Below are 17,492 nucleotides of genomic sequence, written 5' to 3'. Positions count from 1 at the left end.
TTTATTAAGCTTTCATGCTTGTCCTAATTACCTATTTTTCCACTGGATGGCTATATCATAATTTATGATAGCAGTTTCCTATTTTGAGTGTTTAGGTTTCTTCCAGTTATTTTCTATTATAAATAATGTAATGAATCATTTTGGTAGGAAAAAACGAGTATCCTATGGCCGCTTGCTTGTGTTTCTTTGATAGCTTATGAAATTGTATATTATTCTAGAGCCAGAGTTACTCTTCAAAGGTACCATTTAGCGCTGTCATTGCCTCTGCTCTTTTATGAGTCTGTCCTTGCATTGCTATAAAGAAATTCCTGAGACTGGGTAATTGAGAAGAAAAGAGGTTTGGCTTTTTACCAGCCCAAACAGTAAACACAGTAACCATTGGCTCGTGGTTCTGCAGGCTTCATAGGAAACATTGGCTTTTGGGGAGGCCTGAGGGAGCTTTTACTCATGGCAGAAGGCAAAGTGGGAGCAGGCACTTCGCATGGTGAAAGCGGAGCAAAAGAGTGAGGGGGTGGTGCTATACACTTTAAAATGAACGGATTTTGTGAAAACTCACTCAGTAATGGAAGGACAGCACCAAGGGCAATGGTGCTAAACCATTCATGGGAAGTCACCCCCATCATCCAGTCACCTCCCACCAGGCCCCACGTCCAACATTGGGGATTACATTTCAATATGACATTTGGGTGGGGACACTCATCCAAACTATATCAGTTGTATATAAAAATAATGATTTTTCCGGATTCTGCTAGGACTCCCTCCTCCAAGAGGTCTAAATCTCCTGCCTAAAAGTCAGACCACTCTAAATTTGACCTGGCAACCAATATTTCCAAGCTCGGAAGATGACTTTTATGTTGAAGTGGAGAGGAGGTCTGTGCATATAAAAAGTGATCAGCAGAATATTAAAGTTCCAGGCAACCTGACTTCGGTGCTGCTTAACAACTTACATCCCAGGGAGCAGTACGTCGTGCGAGCTAGAGTCAACACCAAAGCCCAGGGGGAATGGAGTGAAGGTCTCACTGCTTGGACCCTTAGTGACAGTAAGTAACTCATTCTGCTCCAATCTCCTCTGAGCAATATGGGGCTACCACCATTCGAATTTGGTAACATCACTTCAAGACTATTTGAAATTATGAAAGAAAGGTAGTTGTGACAGAAGGCTAATTAGTGCCCTCCACCTGATCATTTTAATAACTTTCAGTATATAAGAAAGCCCCATATATTTGGATTTGCAATAATTCAGGCAGGGCTGTGCTAAAATTTACCCTCCCTTGGTGTGCAGTTATTTAGCAAATTAATAACAAGAATAAGGTTTTCTAGGGCTTGTTGAACTATTTATGGGGCAGTTTTTAAGGATTATCATATATATCTCCATGTACACAGATGACAATGAAGTCCAGATGGGTCTTTCCTAATCTTAAAAACCAAGTAATTATGCTTGAAAGCCCTTGAAAACAGGTAATATATATACATATGTGTATATATATATATATTGCTCTTTAGGTTCTGGGGTACATGTGCAGAACATGAAGAACTGTTGCCTAGGTACACACATGGCAATGTGGTTTGCTGCCTCCATCCCCCCCATCACCTACATCTGGCATTTTTCCCCATGTTATCCCTACCCAACCTCCCCACCCCCCGCTGCCCCTCCCCTGTTCCCCCACAACAGACCCCAGTGTGTGATGCTCCGCTCCCTGTGTCCATGTGTTCTCATTGTTCAACCCCCGCCTATGAGTGAGAACATGCAATATTTGATTTTCTGTTCTTGTGTCAGTTTGCTGAGAATGATGGTTTCCAGATTCATCCATGTCACTACAAAGGACATGAACCCATCATTTTTTATGGCTGCATAGTGTTCCATGGCGTAAATGTGCCACATTTTCCCTGCCCAGTCTATCATCGATGGGCATTTAGGTTGGCTCCAGATCTTTGCTATTGTAAACAGTGCCGCTATGAACATATGTGTGCATGTGTCTTTATAATAGAATGATTTATAATCCTTTGGGTATATATCCAGTAATGGGATTGCTGGGTCAAATGGAATTTCTATTTCTAGGTCCTTGAGGAAGCGCCACACTGTCTTCCAATTTTGTGAAACTTTCAAGGTGCAGAATAATGCTAAGAGTAACATAACATTCACATTCCTACCATCCAGAATTAGCAACTGTTGACATTTTGTCACATTTGCTTTCAGCATTTGTTGTTGACTTACAGGGGTAATAACCCACTACAGATACGTCAGTATCTCCCTTTGACTGTTATCCTTATTCCATTTCTATTCCCCTCTCCCAAGAGACAACCAAAATTATGAGTTTAAGTATATTTCCATTTAATGTTGTATAATTTTTTTTGAGACAACATCTCACTCTGTTGCCCAGGCTGGTCAGCAGTGGTGCCATCATAGCTTACTGCAGCCTTGGCTTCCTGGGCCCAAGCCGTCCTCCCACCTCAGCCTCCTGAGTAGCTGGGACCATAGGCACACACCGCAACACCTGATTAATTTTTTTTTAAATTTTCGTAGAGATGGGATCTCCCTATGTTGCCTAGGCTGGTCTGGGACTCCTGGGCTCAAGCAGTTCTCCCACTTTTGCCTCCCAAAGTGCTGAAATTGTAGGCCTAAGCCACTGTGTCCAGCCCAATATTCTATAATTTTAATATATCTAAAAGTATACATATGCATACATATCATGCATCTTTTTTGAATGAACATTATGATTTTTATCTATCCATATTATTTAGCTTTGATGCATGCCATTTTAACTTCTGTATAATATTCTATCTTATGAATGCATCTTGTCATTCATTCCCTTCCTTTTAGATGGAGATGTAGCTTTTTTCATTTTTTACTATCATGAATAAAATGCAATGCCTATTATTAATGCATGTCTCCATGTGCATAGACAGGTGTGAGAGTTTTTCCTGGGAACATGTCCAGTGGTAGAACTCATGGGCTGTTTCCCTCTAAAGTGGTTAGTCAGTGTATACTATGTTCAGGAGTGTATGACAGTACCATTTTCCTTATACCCTTCTCTGTACCTGTATCCTTCCCCTATATCTATATCACTCGATAGTATCACACCTTGTTATTTTTGCATATCTCAAAGGCAAAAAATGGTACCTCATTGTTGATTTCAATTTTGATGTCCTTAATAACTAGCAAAGGTAAGCATCTTTTTATGTTAATTGTTCATCTGGATGTCCTCTTTTTTGATACACTGATTGATATCCTTTGCTCATTTAGAATAGGATGTGTTTCTTACTGATTTGTAAAAATTATTTGTATGATCTAAATACTAATTGCAAAATATATTCTCCTTATCCCTTGATTGTAACCTTGTGGTGGTTTTTAACCCACAGATACTTTACATTTTGATGCAATTGGACCTATTAGTATTTGCCCGTATGATTTTTACTTTTTGCATTTTGGAATTATTCCCTATCCCAAGGTCAAAAACATATTCTCTGTGTTTTTCCTACTAGTTCTAGTGTTGTTTTGTGTATTTAGGTTTTTAAGATACAGGAATGTTATTTGGGGGTACAGTGTATTTTAATATTTTTATTTTAATGTTATTTATTCACATGTGGCAAGTCAGTGTTCCCAATGCCACATATTGAATAGTCCCCATGGTGAGTCGTGATGCTTTCTGTATCATATGCCAGGTTCTTGTATTCATTTTGTATCTATTTCTGGATGTTCTGTTCTTTTGCATTTATCTGTTTGTTCCTGTACCATTTCCAGCATATTTAAATTAATTATAGACTCATGAAATGTCTTGATAACTCTGGGGTGAATCACCATTTCCTATTTCAAAATTATCTTAGGTGCTCACTATTCTATGTAAGTTTCATCCTTATTAGAGTGATTACTCTCAAAATCACACTATCAGTATCATATTTTGGGATTAAACAAAAACCAGTTAATAGTCACTGGGAGTTGACTTGCCTTGGATGATGGTATGAAATTTGATGGAGGGTCAATATTGGTGGTGGTAGTAGGGATGTAAGAATGGCAGGGTAGGAGGTGATCCCTATAGCGTCAGGAAATCAGGGGAAGGAGGATGTGAATGAGAACATTTCAATTTTACCTGAAAACATTTGTTAATATTCTGTGTTGTCATTGGCTGATCATGCATGTTCAGAAGTAAAATTAATACTTCCAGTTATAAAATTTGTGTTGGTTCCCAGCCTAGCAATTCCATCTGGTCCAAGGGTAAAAAGTGGAGTGAATTAGATTTGGCATATCACCCCAATCATAGTAAAAATAATATATGTGTGTTAGGTTTTCTTGTTGAAAAACATTTACCTGGGGAGTGTTTGACCCTTACAATGATTCTCTGAGGAAGGTAGAGTAAGAATGACCATCAAATTTATCAGATGAGGAACCTGATGCACAGAGGAGGTAGGTGACTTGCCCAGACTTATGCAGCTAGCACGGCATGGGGATTAGGATTCCAACCCTCATTTTGTTCTATTTTTTCCCCCAGCCATGCTACAAATGTCTTCCACTTGTCTCTTTGGATGAGCAACCCACTGCTTCAAAGCAACTATGGCTCTAGATGTTCTTTAGTAGTGATAGCCCATTTCTAAATTGTTTAAGGTCTGATTAGTGTTTCCTAAAGGATTTTAGAATCTATTTTAGAGTCACCTGGGGAACCTGCTAAAATGTAGATTGCTGGGTCCAGACCCACTGAATTTATGTCAAAGGTTTATTGGGCCATCCCAAAGAGTAGCTCCTTTCAGGCATAAAATGGATAAATTGGTAGATGCAAATTTATGATTTTTAGTTGGCACCAACATTATATTCATTATTTTTCTAACAAGTATCTAAAAGACACTGCTGCTTTTTGTGACAGGCTTAGAAGATCTCTGGTTTATGAAGTTGAATTTTTTTGAGCCACAACTATTAAATATGTGATCATAGTAATCTGAAAATGTTAGTATTTCTATTATCCCTTTAATCTCCTGTGGGAAGAAAGGCTACTGTATATTTTTATAAAAATATACAAAAATTTGGTACTGGATGTAAAGAAAGACATAATGTTGATTAATTGTGATTTTTGGATACTGTACCACCTGGTAGACATAGAACATAACAATCAGATTTGGAAGTTTCAAAATCCAATACCGAATTCCCATAAATTGCCATAGTCCCCTAAAGGGTAACACGGGGGAGTCAACATAATGAAAAGAAAAAAATTTTATTTTTTTTAAAGGCAAAAACACATAATTTTATTTTTGTTTAATCTTAATCTTGCCAACTTCTTCCCCTGAACAATATTTGTCTTATTTTGATACCTACCTACACTTATGTTAGAAACGTACTGCAAACTATTTAGTGATTCCACTTTGAATTTATAGTTGTATAGTTAAGATGTTTTGAATATATCCCTATCCATATGCCAGATATAAATTTCAGAAACTCTTAATGTCTCTTCTTTCACAGAAATTCTACCTCTGTCCTGATGTAATTAGGTTGATTAAGAAAATTAAATGCTATGGGCCAGAAAACTAACTTCCACAAATGCAACAAAAGGAAAAGTTTTTCCAAGTACCTCTGTGCAATGGGAAATCGTTCTTTCAAGTACCAAGTCAATTTCTTCAACTGTACAATGTATTCTGACTTGATGGTTTTCAAATATAATACAGTAACAACAAAATGTAATAAAATTAAGACTATAAGAAAACAGAGTAAATGGTATAATTCAAATAATGACAAACAAAATGGCATTATGGATTTTATAATCAATATATAACTATATATTTAAATTTTACTTTACATCCATAAGATCACAGTTAAGGAGGTTAACCATAATTTCAAATTTTATTAGCAGCCATTTATGTTGTTTTATCACATTTGAAAATATCACTCTTATTTTTTACTTCAAACAGTGATCTATAAATTTGTTTAGACCATAATAATTAAGGACCTTTTCTTTTCTTCTTCAGGATAATTTTAAAAATTGAATGATATCTTGAACCTACTACTAAAGAAACTTTACTTTTTGATTATGGCCTCTACATTGAAGATCTTTAGGAATTTTTCTGATTCTCACATCTTCCCATGACCTCTCTGTTCATAGAAATATCATCTTTGAAATAATTTGTGTGACTACTTTACAAATCAAAAATGGATTCACATGACCAAATTATCATAATCACTAATTTTAACAGTTTCCTAGATATTTTTATTTCAGTTTCTTGATTATGTCAATAATATGAACACGCTCTTAATAGAGCAGAATATTTCATTACATCAGTTTCCCATCAGCCCACCAAAATCACTTAATAATTATATTGGCCATTTCCACTGATTGGCAGGAGGCTCTTTCACTAATGGCTCCCATGTTTTCCACTGCACCATTTTTCTTGCTAGTCTTAGTTCATGTTCAGCCTGAAGAATCACCTCTTTTAATTGACCACCTTGAAGTTGGTCTTCTAATTTTTGAACATCTAATTCCACTTTAACACATTTATAATCTGTTCTGTATATTTTCTATATGCTGCATTTTTAGGGATATCCTCAAGAACATCGAGAATCTTTGTGTACAATATTCTTAGCCTCTTGTGTGGAGTATTGCACACAGCCAATCCCACAAGGCCAGTGGTCTTCTTCAGCACACCTGCCATGACGTGCCGACGAATTGATGACCAAGAAAAAAATTTTAAATAGAAAGGATGTACCTTGAGATACTTCTCAAAGGTTCTAATTTGCTTATAAGCAATAACTTTCATGTGGGAAAACAACGGCGTATGGAATGAAACAGCCTACGTCTACTATTCTTCTAAACAAAACTCTTAAATTTTTGAAGTCTCAGTTTTCTCATCTCTAAAATGTGGAGCATAAGAATCTCAGCACTGTGTGGTTATACAAGTCAAGAGAGTGTCTGCATGTGGAAGCACATTGTAAATAGCCTCATAATGCAAGGTACAGAGAATATTAAGAACAAGAGCTCGAATTCATTCTTTTTTTTTTTTTTTTTTTTTTTTTTTTTTTTTTTTTTTTTTTTTGTTTGCGGTCACTTAAGCACGACTGCAGTGCAGTGGTACGATCTCAGCTCACTGCAATTTCTGACTTCCTGGTTTAAGTGATTCTCCTGCCTCAGCCTCCCGGGTAGCTGGGATTACAGGCATGTGCCACTACGCCCTGCTAATTTTTGTATTTTTAGTAGAGACGGGGTTTCATGTTGGCCAAGATGGTCTCTGTCTCCTGACCTCGTGATCTGCTCGCCTTGGCCTCACAGAGTACTGGGATTATAGGCGTGAGGCACCGTGCCCAGCTGAATTCATTCTTTTCCTGGGTTAAATAGGCTTAGGCTTTATCAAGTTGTGAACTTCCCTTCTAGCCTGTGCCCTTTCAAGTTTGAGTGAGAATGTAGTGATGATGAGGTGCCTGTCATCTTCATACGTGGAAAATCTCAAGGCATCTCTTTCTCATCCTGCCTATGACCCTGAATGGAATGTGACCCCACTTTTCCCCAAATCCCTATAATACTTTGTCTACTGAAAGTTATTAGCACATTTTCTCATGTATACACTAACCTGCTTGCTGCTCCATAAATTTAGGGCAAGGACAGACCACATGATGCTAAGACTATGGACTACAGAACCAGACTGCCAGGAGTTGAACCTTGTTTCTTCTACTTAACAGTAGTTTGAATCTTGTTTCTTCTACTTAACAGCAGTGTGAATCTTAACTACTGTTAAGTAGTGTGGCCATGGCTAAGTCACTTAATATCTCCAGACCTCAGCACTTACAGCAAGACTGTTATGAAGAAGAAATGAATTAATATATACAAGAGCCTAGATCAATGCCTCCCATATTGTAAGCACTATATAAATGCTAGCCCTCATAAGCTTTCCATTCTTCCCAGCATTAAGAATAGTAAATACAGGTTTGTGGAATGACAGAATTTTTCAGGCCTTCGTTTAGTGTCAAGATGACGGTAGATGATATGAGTGTTGTCATTTCCTTGTGCCACTCTTTCAAGTCGTCATGGAGTCCAGTAGCCACTACCAGTTGATTGGGATACCATCTGAGAAAACATCTGTTTGCCTTTCATGTTGTATGAGCTGACATGAACCCTATCTCAAAAGCATAATGATCTAAGACATGGTAGTGTATCTTCAGTGAATCTTTTTCTTTTTAATTTCTAGTTCTTCCTCCTCAACCAGAAAAAATCAAGATTTCCAACATCACACACTCCTCTGCTGTGATTTCTTGGACAATATTGGATGGCTATTCTATTTCTTCTATTACTATCCGTTACAAGGTTCAGGGCAAGAACGAAGACCAGCACATTGATGTGAAGATAAAGAATGCCACCATCACTCAGTATCAGCTCAAGGGCCTAGAGCCTGAAACAGCTTACCATGTGGACATTTTTGCAGAGAACAACATTGGGTCAAGCAAACCAGCCTTTTCTCATGAACTGGTGACCCTCCCAGAATCTCCAGGTTGGTTGAATGGACAGGTATTTACATAGGATTACTGTGCAGCCCTGTAGGCAGCTGGCTTATCAGGACAGGCCTGTGAAATGAAAACCTATGAAAGGTCGGTGGTTGAATGGACAGATATTTATTTACAGAGAGGTCCTTAATATCAAATGCCTCCAAGAAGGACCGCTGTTGGTCCATTTTCTATTATTAAATAGATCAGTCTATCAGCATACCCCATCCAGCAATCTAAGAAGAAAGCTCTGAGGAATATGAACTTTAATTCCGAGGAGAAAGAAGAATGTGGGAGCTGCTTATAGAAGGCAGGCTGAGCAAGAGCTCCAGGGGAAGGCTCCAGAGACCATGCTCCATTCTTCCTCAGACACTCCTCTTTTAGCTGGATGGCACTGTGCAATTCTGAGTTTTCTTCTACTTTGTTGATGTAGGTTATTAGGTCTCCATGTCCACCACTAACCCCAACCCCAGAAATAGTTTACGCTTTGAGTTAGAGATCCTCTCAGAATGCCATACTGTGCCCAGCGTTTGTGACTGATAAAATTTGTTGAGTGTAATTAAGTGAACAAAGGCCCCATGCGGGTGGAGATGCAGCAGGAGGATTGACTTCGAGTCTGTGCAGAGGCGCCTCCCAGATCTCTGTGTTGTGTACAATGTGTGCTAGAGAATGTGGATGGAGGCATGTTAGAGGGAAGCTTTGAAAATTTATGATTTGGATTATAGTCTATATTTACAGAAAATGCTATAACTAAATCTAAAAACTTCTTGGTTCTGTTGGAGGATTACTTAGACTTTAAGAAACAAAATCAAACAAGTTGCGTTAGCAGTGCCGATTATTTGAAACATTTTTGAAATGTTCAAGAAATGAAGAGTCTGCTCAATAGAGAAAATCATGGTTTTCAGGTCACACTCTTAGTGAATGCTCCAATTTTGTGATTACTTGTGTTTTGGTAAAATGTAACTTCCTAAATTTAAGCTATACATAAAATACCAAGAGAAAAAATTTAAAGCAAGACAAAACCAAAAATTCTCATCATTCTAGACATCTCTGTATATGTACATATATAGAGATAGAAGGAAAGATAAATGAGAAGGGAGGAATACTTTTAAGAAGATGGGATCATGTGCTGTGTGCTAATACTAATAAACATATATTGAGTTTAATTTTATTTGAATTTAAATAAGGGAAAGAAGTAGAGTGATTATACCACAGTCTTTATAATTTATTTCGACGTAAGCCCGAAATTTAGTGTTTTTGCCTCTGTCTTTTCCTGTCTTCCTCCTTCCCTTCCTCCCTCTTTTTTTCTGTTGGTATCCTTAGGCTTTCTTCATGAGCTCTTTAAAATGAGAAAAACAAAACAAAATATCTGACAGAATCTAAGCTCTTGGCATAATCGAACTTTAAAACATTTCTAGGTGGGGAAATTGAGGTTTAGGGAGGTTTAGTCATTCTCCCTTTTATTCAGTATTGTTCATCTGCTTGGGATCCTACTTGGAAATAAAAGTTGAGCAAATGATAACTGATGATTAGCACATTGCCAATTGTAACAGCACTTTCGCACGTGCTTTTTTTTTTTTTTTTTAAAGATCTTGTAACAATCCTGTGAGTCAGACTCATCTCCACTGAGTTTTAGAATATAAATGAGTAGCCTAAGGTCATGGAGTGATTAGGTGGCGGGGTTAGGGCTGCCGTTCAGTTCCTGTTACACTGTGTCTTCTCCCAAAGATGGTGATGGTGTGTTTCTCTATGTAAACTAACCTACCTGCTTCACCTCTGTCTTTCTGCACAGCACCAGCGGACCTCAGCGGGGGGAAGATGCTGCTGATCGCCATCCTTGGCTCTGCAGGAATGACCTGCCTGACTGTGCTGTTGGCCTTTCTGATCATGTTACAATTGAAGAGGGCAAATGTCCAAAGGAGAATGGCCCAAGCCTTCCAAAACGTGGTAGTGTCGCATCTTCCTACTAGCTAGCTAATAAGGGCAAGTCCAAGTACAGGCAGAACCTTCACTTTAAAGATATGGACCAGGAAATTTACTTGTAAAGCAAATGTTTCACTTAGGCAAGTCTCATCTTCTCTTTGGCTTCCATTACAAAATTGAAGATAAAAAGTATGACTATATAATTTCTTATCCATACCAGAAGAATTTTAAGAGTGAAAAGCGTGCTCTTAGTAAATTTTGCAGGAAACCAGGTATGCCCCTGCCTGCTAAATGAGATGTATGGTCATCCTAATAATAAGTCCCCAGAGAGGATACCTTGCAGTAGAATGAATTGAACATTTTTGGTAAGGAATGACATGAGGGTAACCAGACCTCAATGAGATAAGTAATCATTTATTATATTAGACAGGTTTTTCCCCCATTTGCCTATTGCTGGTTCCCATTTCTTTCTAATAACTCCCTCAATCTTATCACCTCTCAAATGTGTAAGAATTGTATATACATGTGTGTGTCTCCCATTCCTGTGTACCCTCAGTCTGATGTCAGGGTTCCTGGCACTTGGTGCTGCCTCATTTTTTTTCGTCTAGGAATTCTAACCAGTAGCAAAGGCCTATAAAATCACACTTCACCAAGAGGCATCTTATTTGAGTTCTTTCGGTATACTAAAGCCTGAAAATTTATCTAGTTTGTGGGTTCAGACCCTGTAAAATTAATTTGAAACAGACTATATCAATTCTGTATATAATGCTTTGAGTGCAATGATTCATGTGAGGCGTACCCTACGTGCATGAATCTCCAAGGTTCCCTTCCATGGAGGACGAGAGGAACTTCACCATCTGACTCCATGCCAGAGCTGGCTCGACTCAGGCTGTCACTGGAGAGGGGGGGCCAGCAAGGGGGTTGGGAGTGCTAGAGCCTGTCAAAATGCCAGTGCTTTTTCAAGGTAGCACTAGCAGCTATTTGAAGTCAGGAGAAAGAGATATTGTGTTGGGTTCAGCTCTAAGCTTCAGGGATCCCATGGCCAGAGTGGACTTAAGATTCTAAGCCTGAGGACAAGAGAAAGGGAAAGAGTGTGCACTAAAAATAGACTAGGATCAAGATAATGTTAAGAAAGCTTTCACTGAGGCACATCCTGTGGCAGCCCCATATGGGATCTCCAAGCCAGTTTCCAAACCAGAGCTGAACACTTGTTCGTTTCACAGCCCTGTGGGGAACTCACATACAACTAACACAAGGATGGCAAACACGTGGCCTATGTACTGTTACTCTGTCTTCCCTCACCCTTTACAGACATTGCTAATCAACAAGCCTCTCCAGGGAGGCCCGGAATGGTGCCTATGCAGCGCTATAGGCAGCTGGTTCATCAGGACAGGCCTGTGAGATGAAAACCTATGTCCCTTTCCAGCCTAGAATTAAATACACTATTTCTTTGTTCGTCTGATGTGGATACCAACCAGAAGACTTTGTGCCCCTTTGAATTTATGAAAAATCCTGACATAAAATGATTAACATTTTAAACATTTAATGATTAAAAACAATTATTTTGCCAGAGGGAAGAACCAGCTGTGCAGTTCAACTCAGGAACTCTGGCCCTAAACAGGAAGGTCAAAAGCAACCCAGATCCTAGAATTTATCCAGTGCTTGACTGGAATGACATCAAATTTCAAGATGTGATTGGGGAGGGCAATTTTGGCCAAGTTCTTAAGGCGCGGATCAAGAAGGATGGGTTACGGATGGATGCTGCCATCAAGAGAATGAAAGGTCAGTGGCTGACCAGTTAGAGTCAGCATTGCATGAGGATGTGGAGAAAACTTGATTTCCTGCTGAGTCTTTCCTCTGTGCTCTTAGATTCTTTAAACTAAACATTGGCATGGTATCAGATATAGCTGTTAGGTACATCTGAAGAGTATGCCTCCTTTGAGGTTGAGCCCATGATAGCCAGGATATAAATACAAAGGCAGGAGCCATTTAGATATCACTGTCTTGATTCATTGGGATGTGACACTGTAGATTCTTGGTCATATACGGAGAACTTTTGGGGAGCATGATTGTTTCTCTTAATGTAGTGCTTCTCAAAATTGAGTGTGCATCAAAATCACCTGGAAGGCTTGTTCACAAACAGACTGTTGGGTCCTACCCCACAATTTCCGACTTAGTCTGAAAAGGGCCAGAGAATCTGCGTTTCTCATTAGTTTTCCAGTGATGCTGAATTGTGGGTTTGGGACCACATTTTGCAAACCACAGTCTACGTAGGTTAACTGTATGTAAATTCCTGGGGACACTGTTAGAAATGCATCCACTTTGGCTTCTTCCATTCCCGGTTTGACTATATCTGAATTTCTTGGGGAGTGTAAGAAAATCTGTGTTCTTAAACAGCTTTCTCAATGGTTCCTCTGAATACTCAAGTTTGCAGAGAAAACCACTGATTTAAGGTCATAAGAACTAAATCTTTTCCAGCTTTGTTCATCTCAAGACTGTTTGGTACCTACCCGTCTAATAATATTTGGTAATAAATATCTTCAGAGAAAGCAGAATGACTAGTTCACTGGCAAATTAGCTAGCTGTCTTCCCTTGTGTGTGAAAAAGCAGTTTGTGTAAGACTTGACTGTGAGGCTGCACTATTGCTTTTATAGAATACAGGATTGGCATGTGGTGCATTAAATTGCAGAATGTGATGAGCTAGCTATTATCATGGTGCAGCTCTATCTTAAGAGCTTTCTAAGGATGCTGGCAGATTTTTCTTTTTCTGGACACAATATTGAGCCTGTGAATTAACTCTAAATCTTATTAAATCATCTCTGCTTTCTGCATTGTTAAGAACAACAAAACAAAATATTATCTATGATTAGAAACAGCAATATATTTCTTTAGAAACAATATAAACTACTTGCAAAACAGCCAGAAATCCCTTTTCTGTTTTGCTACTTTAGTCACAGGGAGTCTTGGGGAGCAGTGAGGATAGTGAGAGGAGAGGGGTGTAGAATCTTAGGAAGGCAGTTTCTATTGGGATCTGATGTGAGCCTGATTTTCTGTCTTGTGCCCATGTGAAGAGGGAAAATAGCTTAATAAGGCACCAGGGCAGAGAAATCCTGCAGGCGAAGCTCTGCATCCATAGAAGGGCAGTTGCTGAAGTAGGCGGACAGCCTCCCTATAAAGAACTTCTTTAAAAAATTATTCCCAAGGTATTGACCCTCAGTAAGGCTTCTGAAGTATGAACAGAGCACCTGACTTATGGGTACCATTAGCCCCTCCTGAGACAATTGTCACAGTTTCTAAGCATGATCAGGCATGTCCATGGCATGAGCACCCCACTCCTACCCTTGCCACCCAGTGTTGTTTTTTAAAAAACAGTATAGCTCATTGTCCCCGGCTCAAGACTGATGAGTTTATGTACCAACCAATAGCCTTCTCTTCAGTCTGGTCCCTGGTGATTTCTCCCTCTGGTCAGAGTGCTAGTGGAGAGACAAGGCAAAAGGAATAGAAGCAGATGCAACTCAGTTTCCTGATTCCCATGCAACTTCCATAAGACACCATTTGGATTTGATTTGTTTAGCTCAATTAACCAGATGGAGACTGGTTTGTAAAAAATAAGTTATAATCAATGAATAAAGATGCATGCATTATTGGTGATGTTTCATGGAAACTTTGGTTTATTCCTTAGTTGTCTCTGGATGGTAGATTTAGCTGGAAGAGCTAATGTCTAAAAGATGGTACAGCTCCACCTCTACCAAGTCATTTACCTGAGGATCTGGGAGCTTAAACAATAAAACTTTAGAGTACCGGATCTCCTCCAGGGGTGGTTTTGCCTCTGGGGGCATTTGGCAATATCTGGGTACATTTTTGATTGCCTATTGGCATCTAGTGGGTAGAGGGCAAGATGGCTGCAAAACATCCTACCATGCACAGGACAGTCCCCCCTCAAAAAGAATGATCATCCCAGTATCCATAGTGCCAAGGCTGCCAAGAAACTCTACTAGATTTAGAGCAGTCTCTTTGGTTGTATACAGTTGATGGTGACTGAGGGTACCTGAAGGTTCTGGGGGGCAGGACGGGACCCCTGATTCTGAAAAGGTATGACAAGGAGGAACCACAACTTTTGACTTTCTTCCCAGAATATGCCTCTAAAGATGATCACAGGGACTTTGCAGGAGAGCTGGAAGTCCTTTGTAAACTTGGACACCATCCAAACATCATCAATCTCTTAGGAGCATGTGAACATCGAGGTGAGATGCTCTTTTCCTGTCAGATTTTTTTTTTTATAAAACAGATATATTTCATACTGATATAAGGAAAGATAATGATCTTAAGAATGTTGCTTATTTTTTAAAAGTTGCATATTCTATCTGAATGTCTTTCTAGTCCCAGTCCCATTTATAGATTGTGTTGTGGTTTGCCATCTTTTTGGAGGTAGGTGCCGAGGCTGGACTATTTAGCATCTGATGTTCAGACATTACTGCCCAAAGGTATTCATGGCTCCTACCTGCCCCATCCTTGGTCATCTAGAGGTTTTCTCAACTACCACCATTACTGAAGTATAGTAGGGGAGCCCATACCATCAGTTTCTTCTTAATTGCCTATCTTTACATTTTTCCTGGAAACCCAAGGACGAGTATTCTGAATGTTAAAAGCCATGAATGCCAGCAATCTACTGAAATATGAAAACTGAGGATGCTTAGATTTTAAAAATAATTATAAAAAGCTCTCATGTGATAGTGCTTTGTTTTTATCTAGAGTGCTTTCATGTACAATTACCATGGAGCTTTACCTCTATCCTGTGCTGCACATGTCTTTAAAGTTAAATTTATGTTATTAATTCAAATGTTTATTGAGCATTTTCTATTGTAATATGTGTAATTAGTGGTGAGGGAATAGGTAACAACAAAAATCTTCTACGGGTTTACCTCTGCAAAGCTGCATGGCCTTGTAGTTCTGCATTTGTGCTTAAACTTCATTTCTCATGGAAAACTTTGCTCCCACAAAAAGCTCCATGCAGTAATTATTTTACAAACTTGACAGCCTCTTGTTGACTTTGCAGGACAAACACCAACAATAGAAGAGACTACTTCCCTTTCCTCAATTTATGAAACTAAAAATACTGGTGCTTCCAACAATATATCATTCTATAAACCAAAAAGCATGTAATTCTGAAAGCCAGATCATGTCCCTTAGGTTAAATAATGAAGTAATGACATTTATTTTTTGAGCTACTTCCTGAAAACAATAATCAGCATGGGACAGGAGTATAAATGAAAGTTAAACACACCCCCCCCACACACACACCCTGCTGCCCTTGCTGATGGCACGCCCACAAACATGGTCAGTGTTCTGAAAACCTGCCTGACTTTCTGTTCAAACCCACAAATGACACCGTACAAAAGGGCAAAGATTCTCTGGATACCCAGGGAAAGTGGTGTTATGACAGGAAGCCAAGTGGCGGTGGTGGATAGACTAAACCAATTTTCTGGAAAAAGCCTAAAACCACAAAGACGACTCTGCTGGGGATTTAGTGTGTTGACCCCACTGCAGATCTGAGAGAATGCTGGCCGTAAGGGATCCAGGCACTTTGCACTAGGAGGAGATAAGAAGAGAAATGGCCAAGTGATCCAGTTGTAAGCTTCATCTTTTGTTTTATTCCGAGGACAATAAAATGTTGAGGTTATGTTTACCTCATGTGGTTGCAGTTGGTCTTTTGGGAGATAATAAACTACAAATATTAATGCAGCTTGCTTAGTGGGGAAAAAAGGTAACAACAAAAATATATCCCTTAAAATTCTGCTCTGTTATCATATTAGCACAGTTAGTTGGCTCTTAACATTTTAAGATAAATTATTTGTACATATTTATGAATATGTTAAATAAATATTATTAGTAAATTAATAAATATGTTTTAAAATTATTTTAGAATAATGCAGTAAAGATGTGAGAAAGCACATTTATTCCATAATTTAGGTCTAACTTTCCTTACCGTGCAACTGGATACCATACCAGATTTCTTTTTTGCTAGAGTTTCGATTTCTTAGAATATATTTCAGGCTTTCTTTTTTCTTTCTTGTTTTGAGACAGAGCCCCACTCTGTTGCCCGGTCTGGAGTGCAGTGGCACAATCTGGGCTCACTGCAAACTCCCTTTCCCTAAGCTCAAGCAGTCCTCCCACTTCAGCCTCCTAAGTACTCCCAAGTAGCTGGGACTGCAGGGATGTACCACCATGCTTGGCTAATTTGTGTTTATTTTTATTTTATTTTTTTGTAGAGATTAGGTCTCACTATACTGCCCAGGCTGGTCTCAAACTCCTGGGCTCAAGCAATCCTTCTGCCTTGGCTTCCCAGAGTGCTGGGATTACAAGTGTGAGCCACTGTGCTGGGCCTCAACTTCTAATTCATTCAACATTAAAAAAACATGATTTACCCCAAAAATTCTTCTCTAAAAAGTGAAATCACTTTACATTTTAATAGGTGTAAACGTCAATGTTTTTAGCAAAGAAAACTCCCTTTTAAAAAAAATTTTTGTGGCCAGGTGCAGTGGCTCACGCCTATAAGCCCAGCACCTTGGGAGGCAGAGGTGGGCGGATCACCTGAGGTCCAAAGTTTGAGACCAGCCTGGCCAACGTGGTGAAATCCCATCTCTACTAAAAATACAAAAATTAGCTGGGCGTGGTGGCAGGAGCCTGTAATCCCAACTACTTGGGAGGCTGAGGCAGGAGAATTGCTTGAACCCAGGAGGTGGAGGTTGCAGTGAGCCGAGATCGCACCATTGCATTCTTGGGTGACAAAAGCGAAACTCTGTCTCCAAAAAAAAACACAAAACTTTGTAAGGGAATAATTTAGTTTTAAAAACTCCAAGAAGGCCAGGCGCGGTGGCTCACGCCTATAATCCCAGCACTTTGAGAGGCCGAGGCGGGTGGATCACAAGGTCAAGAGATCGAGACCATCCTGGTCAACATGGTGAAACCTCATCTCTACTAAAAATACAAAAATTAGCTGGGCATGGTGGGGCAGCCTGTAGTCCCAGCTACTCGGGAGGCTGAGGCAGGAGAATTACTTGAACCCAGGAGGCGGAGGTTGTGGTGAGCCAAGATCGTGCCATTGCACTCCAGCCTGGGT

The 17,492-nt window shown here is 39.3% G+C and overlaps 1 protein-coding gene and 1 pseudogene across 4 annotated transcripts in view; one reads left to right on the top strand and one right to left on the bottom strand.

The window, feature by feature from the left end:
- The window catches only part of TEK (TEK receptor tyrosine kinase), a 113,310-nt gene that overhangs the window by 86,491 nt on the left and 9,327 nt on the right, over window positions 1–17,492 (top strand). Inside the window, exons 12-16 of one of the 3 annotated variants that reach the window (XM_032300009.1) lie at window positions 753–1,040; window positions 8,158–8,457; window positions 10,242–10,396; window positions 11,944–12,154; window positions 14,506–14,616. In XM_032300009.1, the coding sequence (XP_032155900.1) occupies window positions 753–1,040; window positions 8,158–8,457; window positions 10,242–10,396; window positions 11,944–12,154; window positions 14,506–14,616 (1,065 nt within the window). The remainder of the gene's footprint in view (window positions 1–752; window positions 1,041–8,157; window positions 8,458–10,241; window positions 10,397–11,943; window positions 12,155–14,505; window positions 14,617–17,492) is intronic. The other 2 variants (XM_032300010.1, XM_032300012.1) reach the window with 2 other exon arrangements.
- On the bottom strand, window positions 5,637–6,765 carry LOC116566034 (annotated as a pseudogene). Its single transcript, XR_004275704.1, has one exon. The product of XR_004275704.1 is annotated as an NADH dehydrogenase [ubiquinone] 1 alpha subcomplex subunit 5-like (transcript).

This window comes from Sapajus apella, unplaced genomic scaffold, assembly GCF_009761245.1.
Source record: "Sapajus apella isolate SASKATOON/1434 unplaced genomic scaffold, GSC_monkey_1.0 scaffold42, whole genome shotgun sequence".
In the NCBI taxonomy this organism is placed as follows: domain Eukaryota; kingdom Metazoa; phylum Chordata; class Mammalia; order Primates; family Cebidae; genus Sapajus; species Sapajus apella.
Note: the sequence above shows the minus strand (reverse complement) of the source record. Positions and strands in the feature narration are given on the sequence as shown.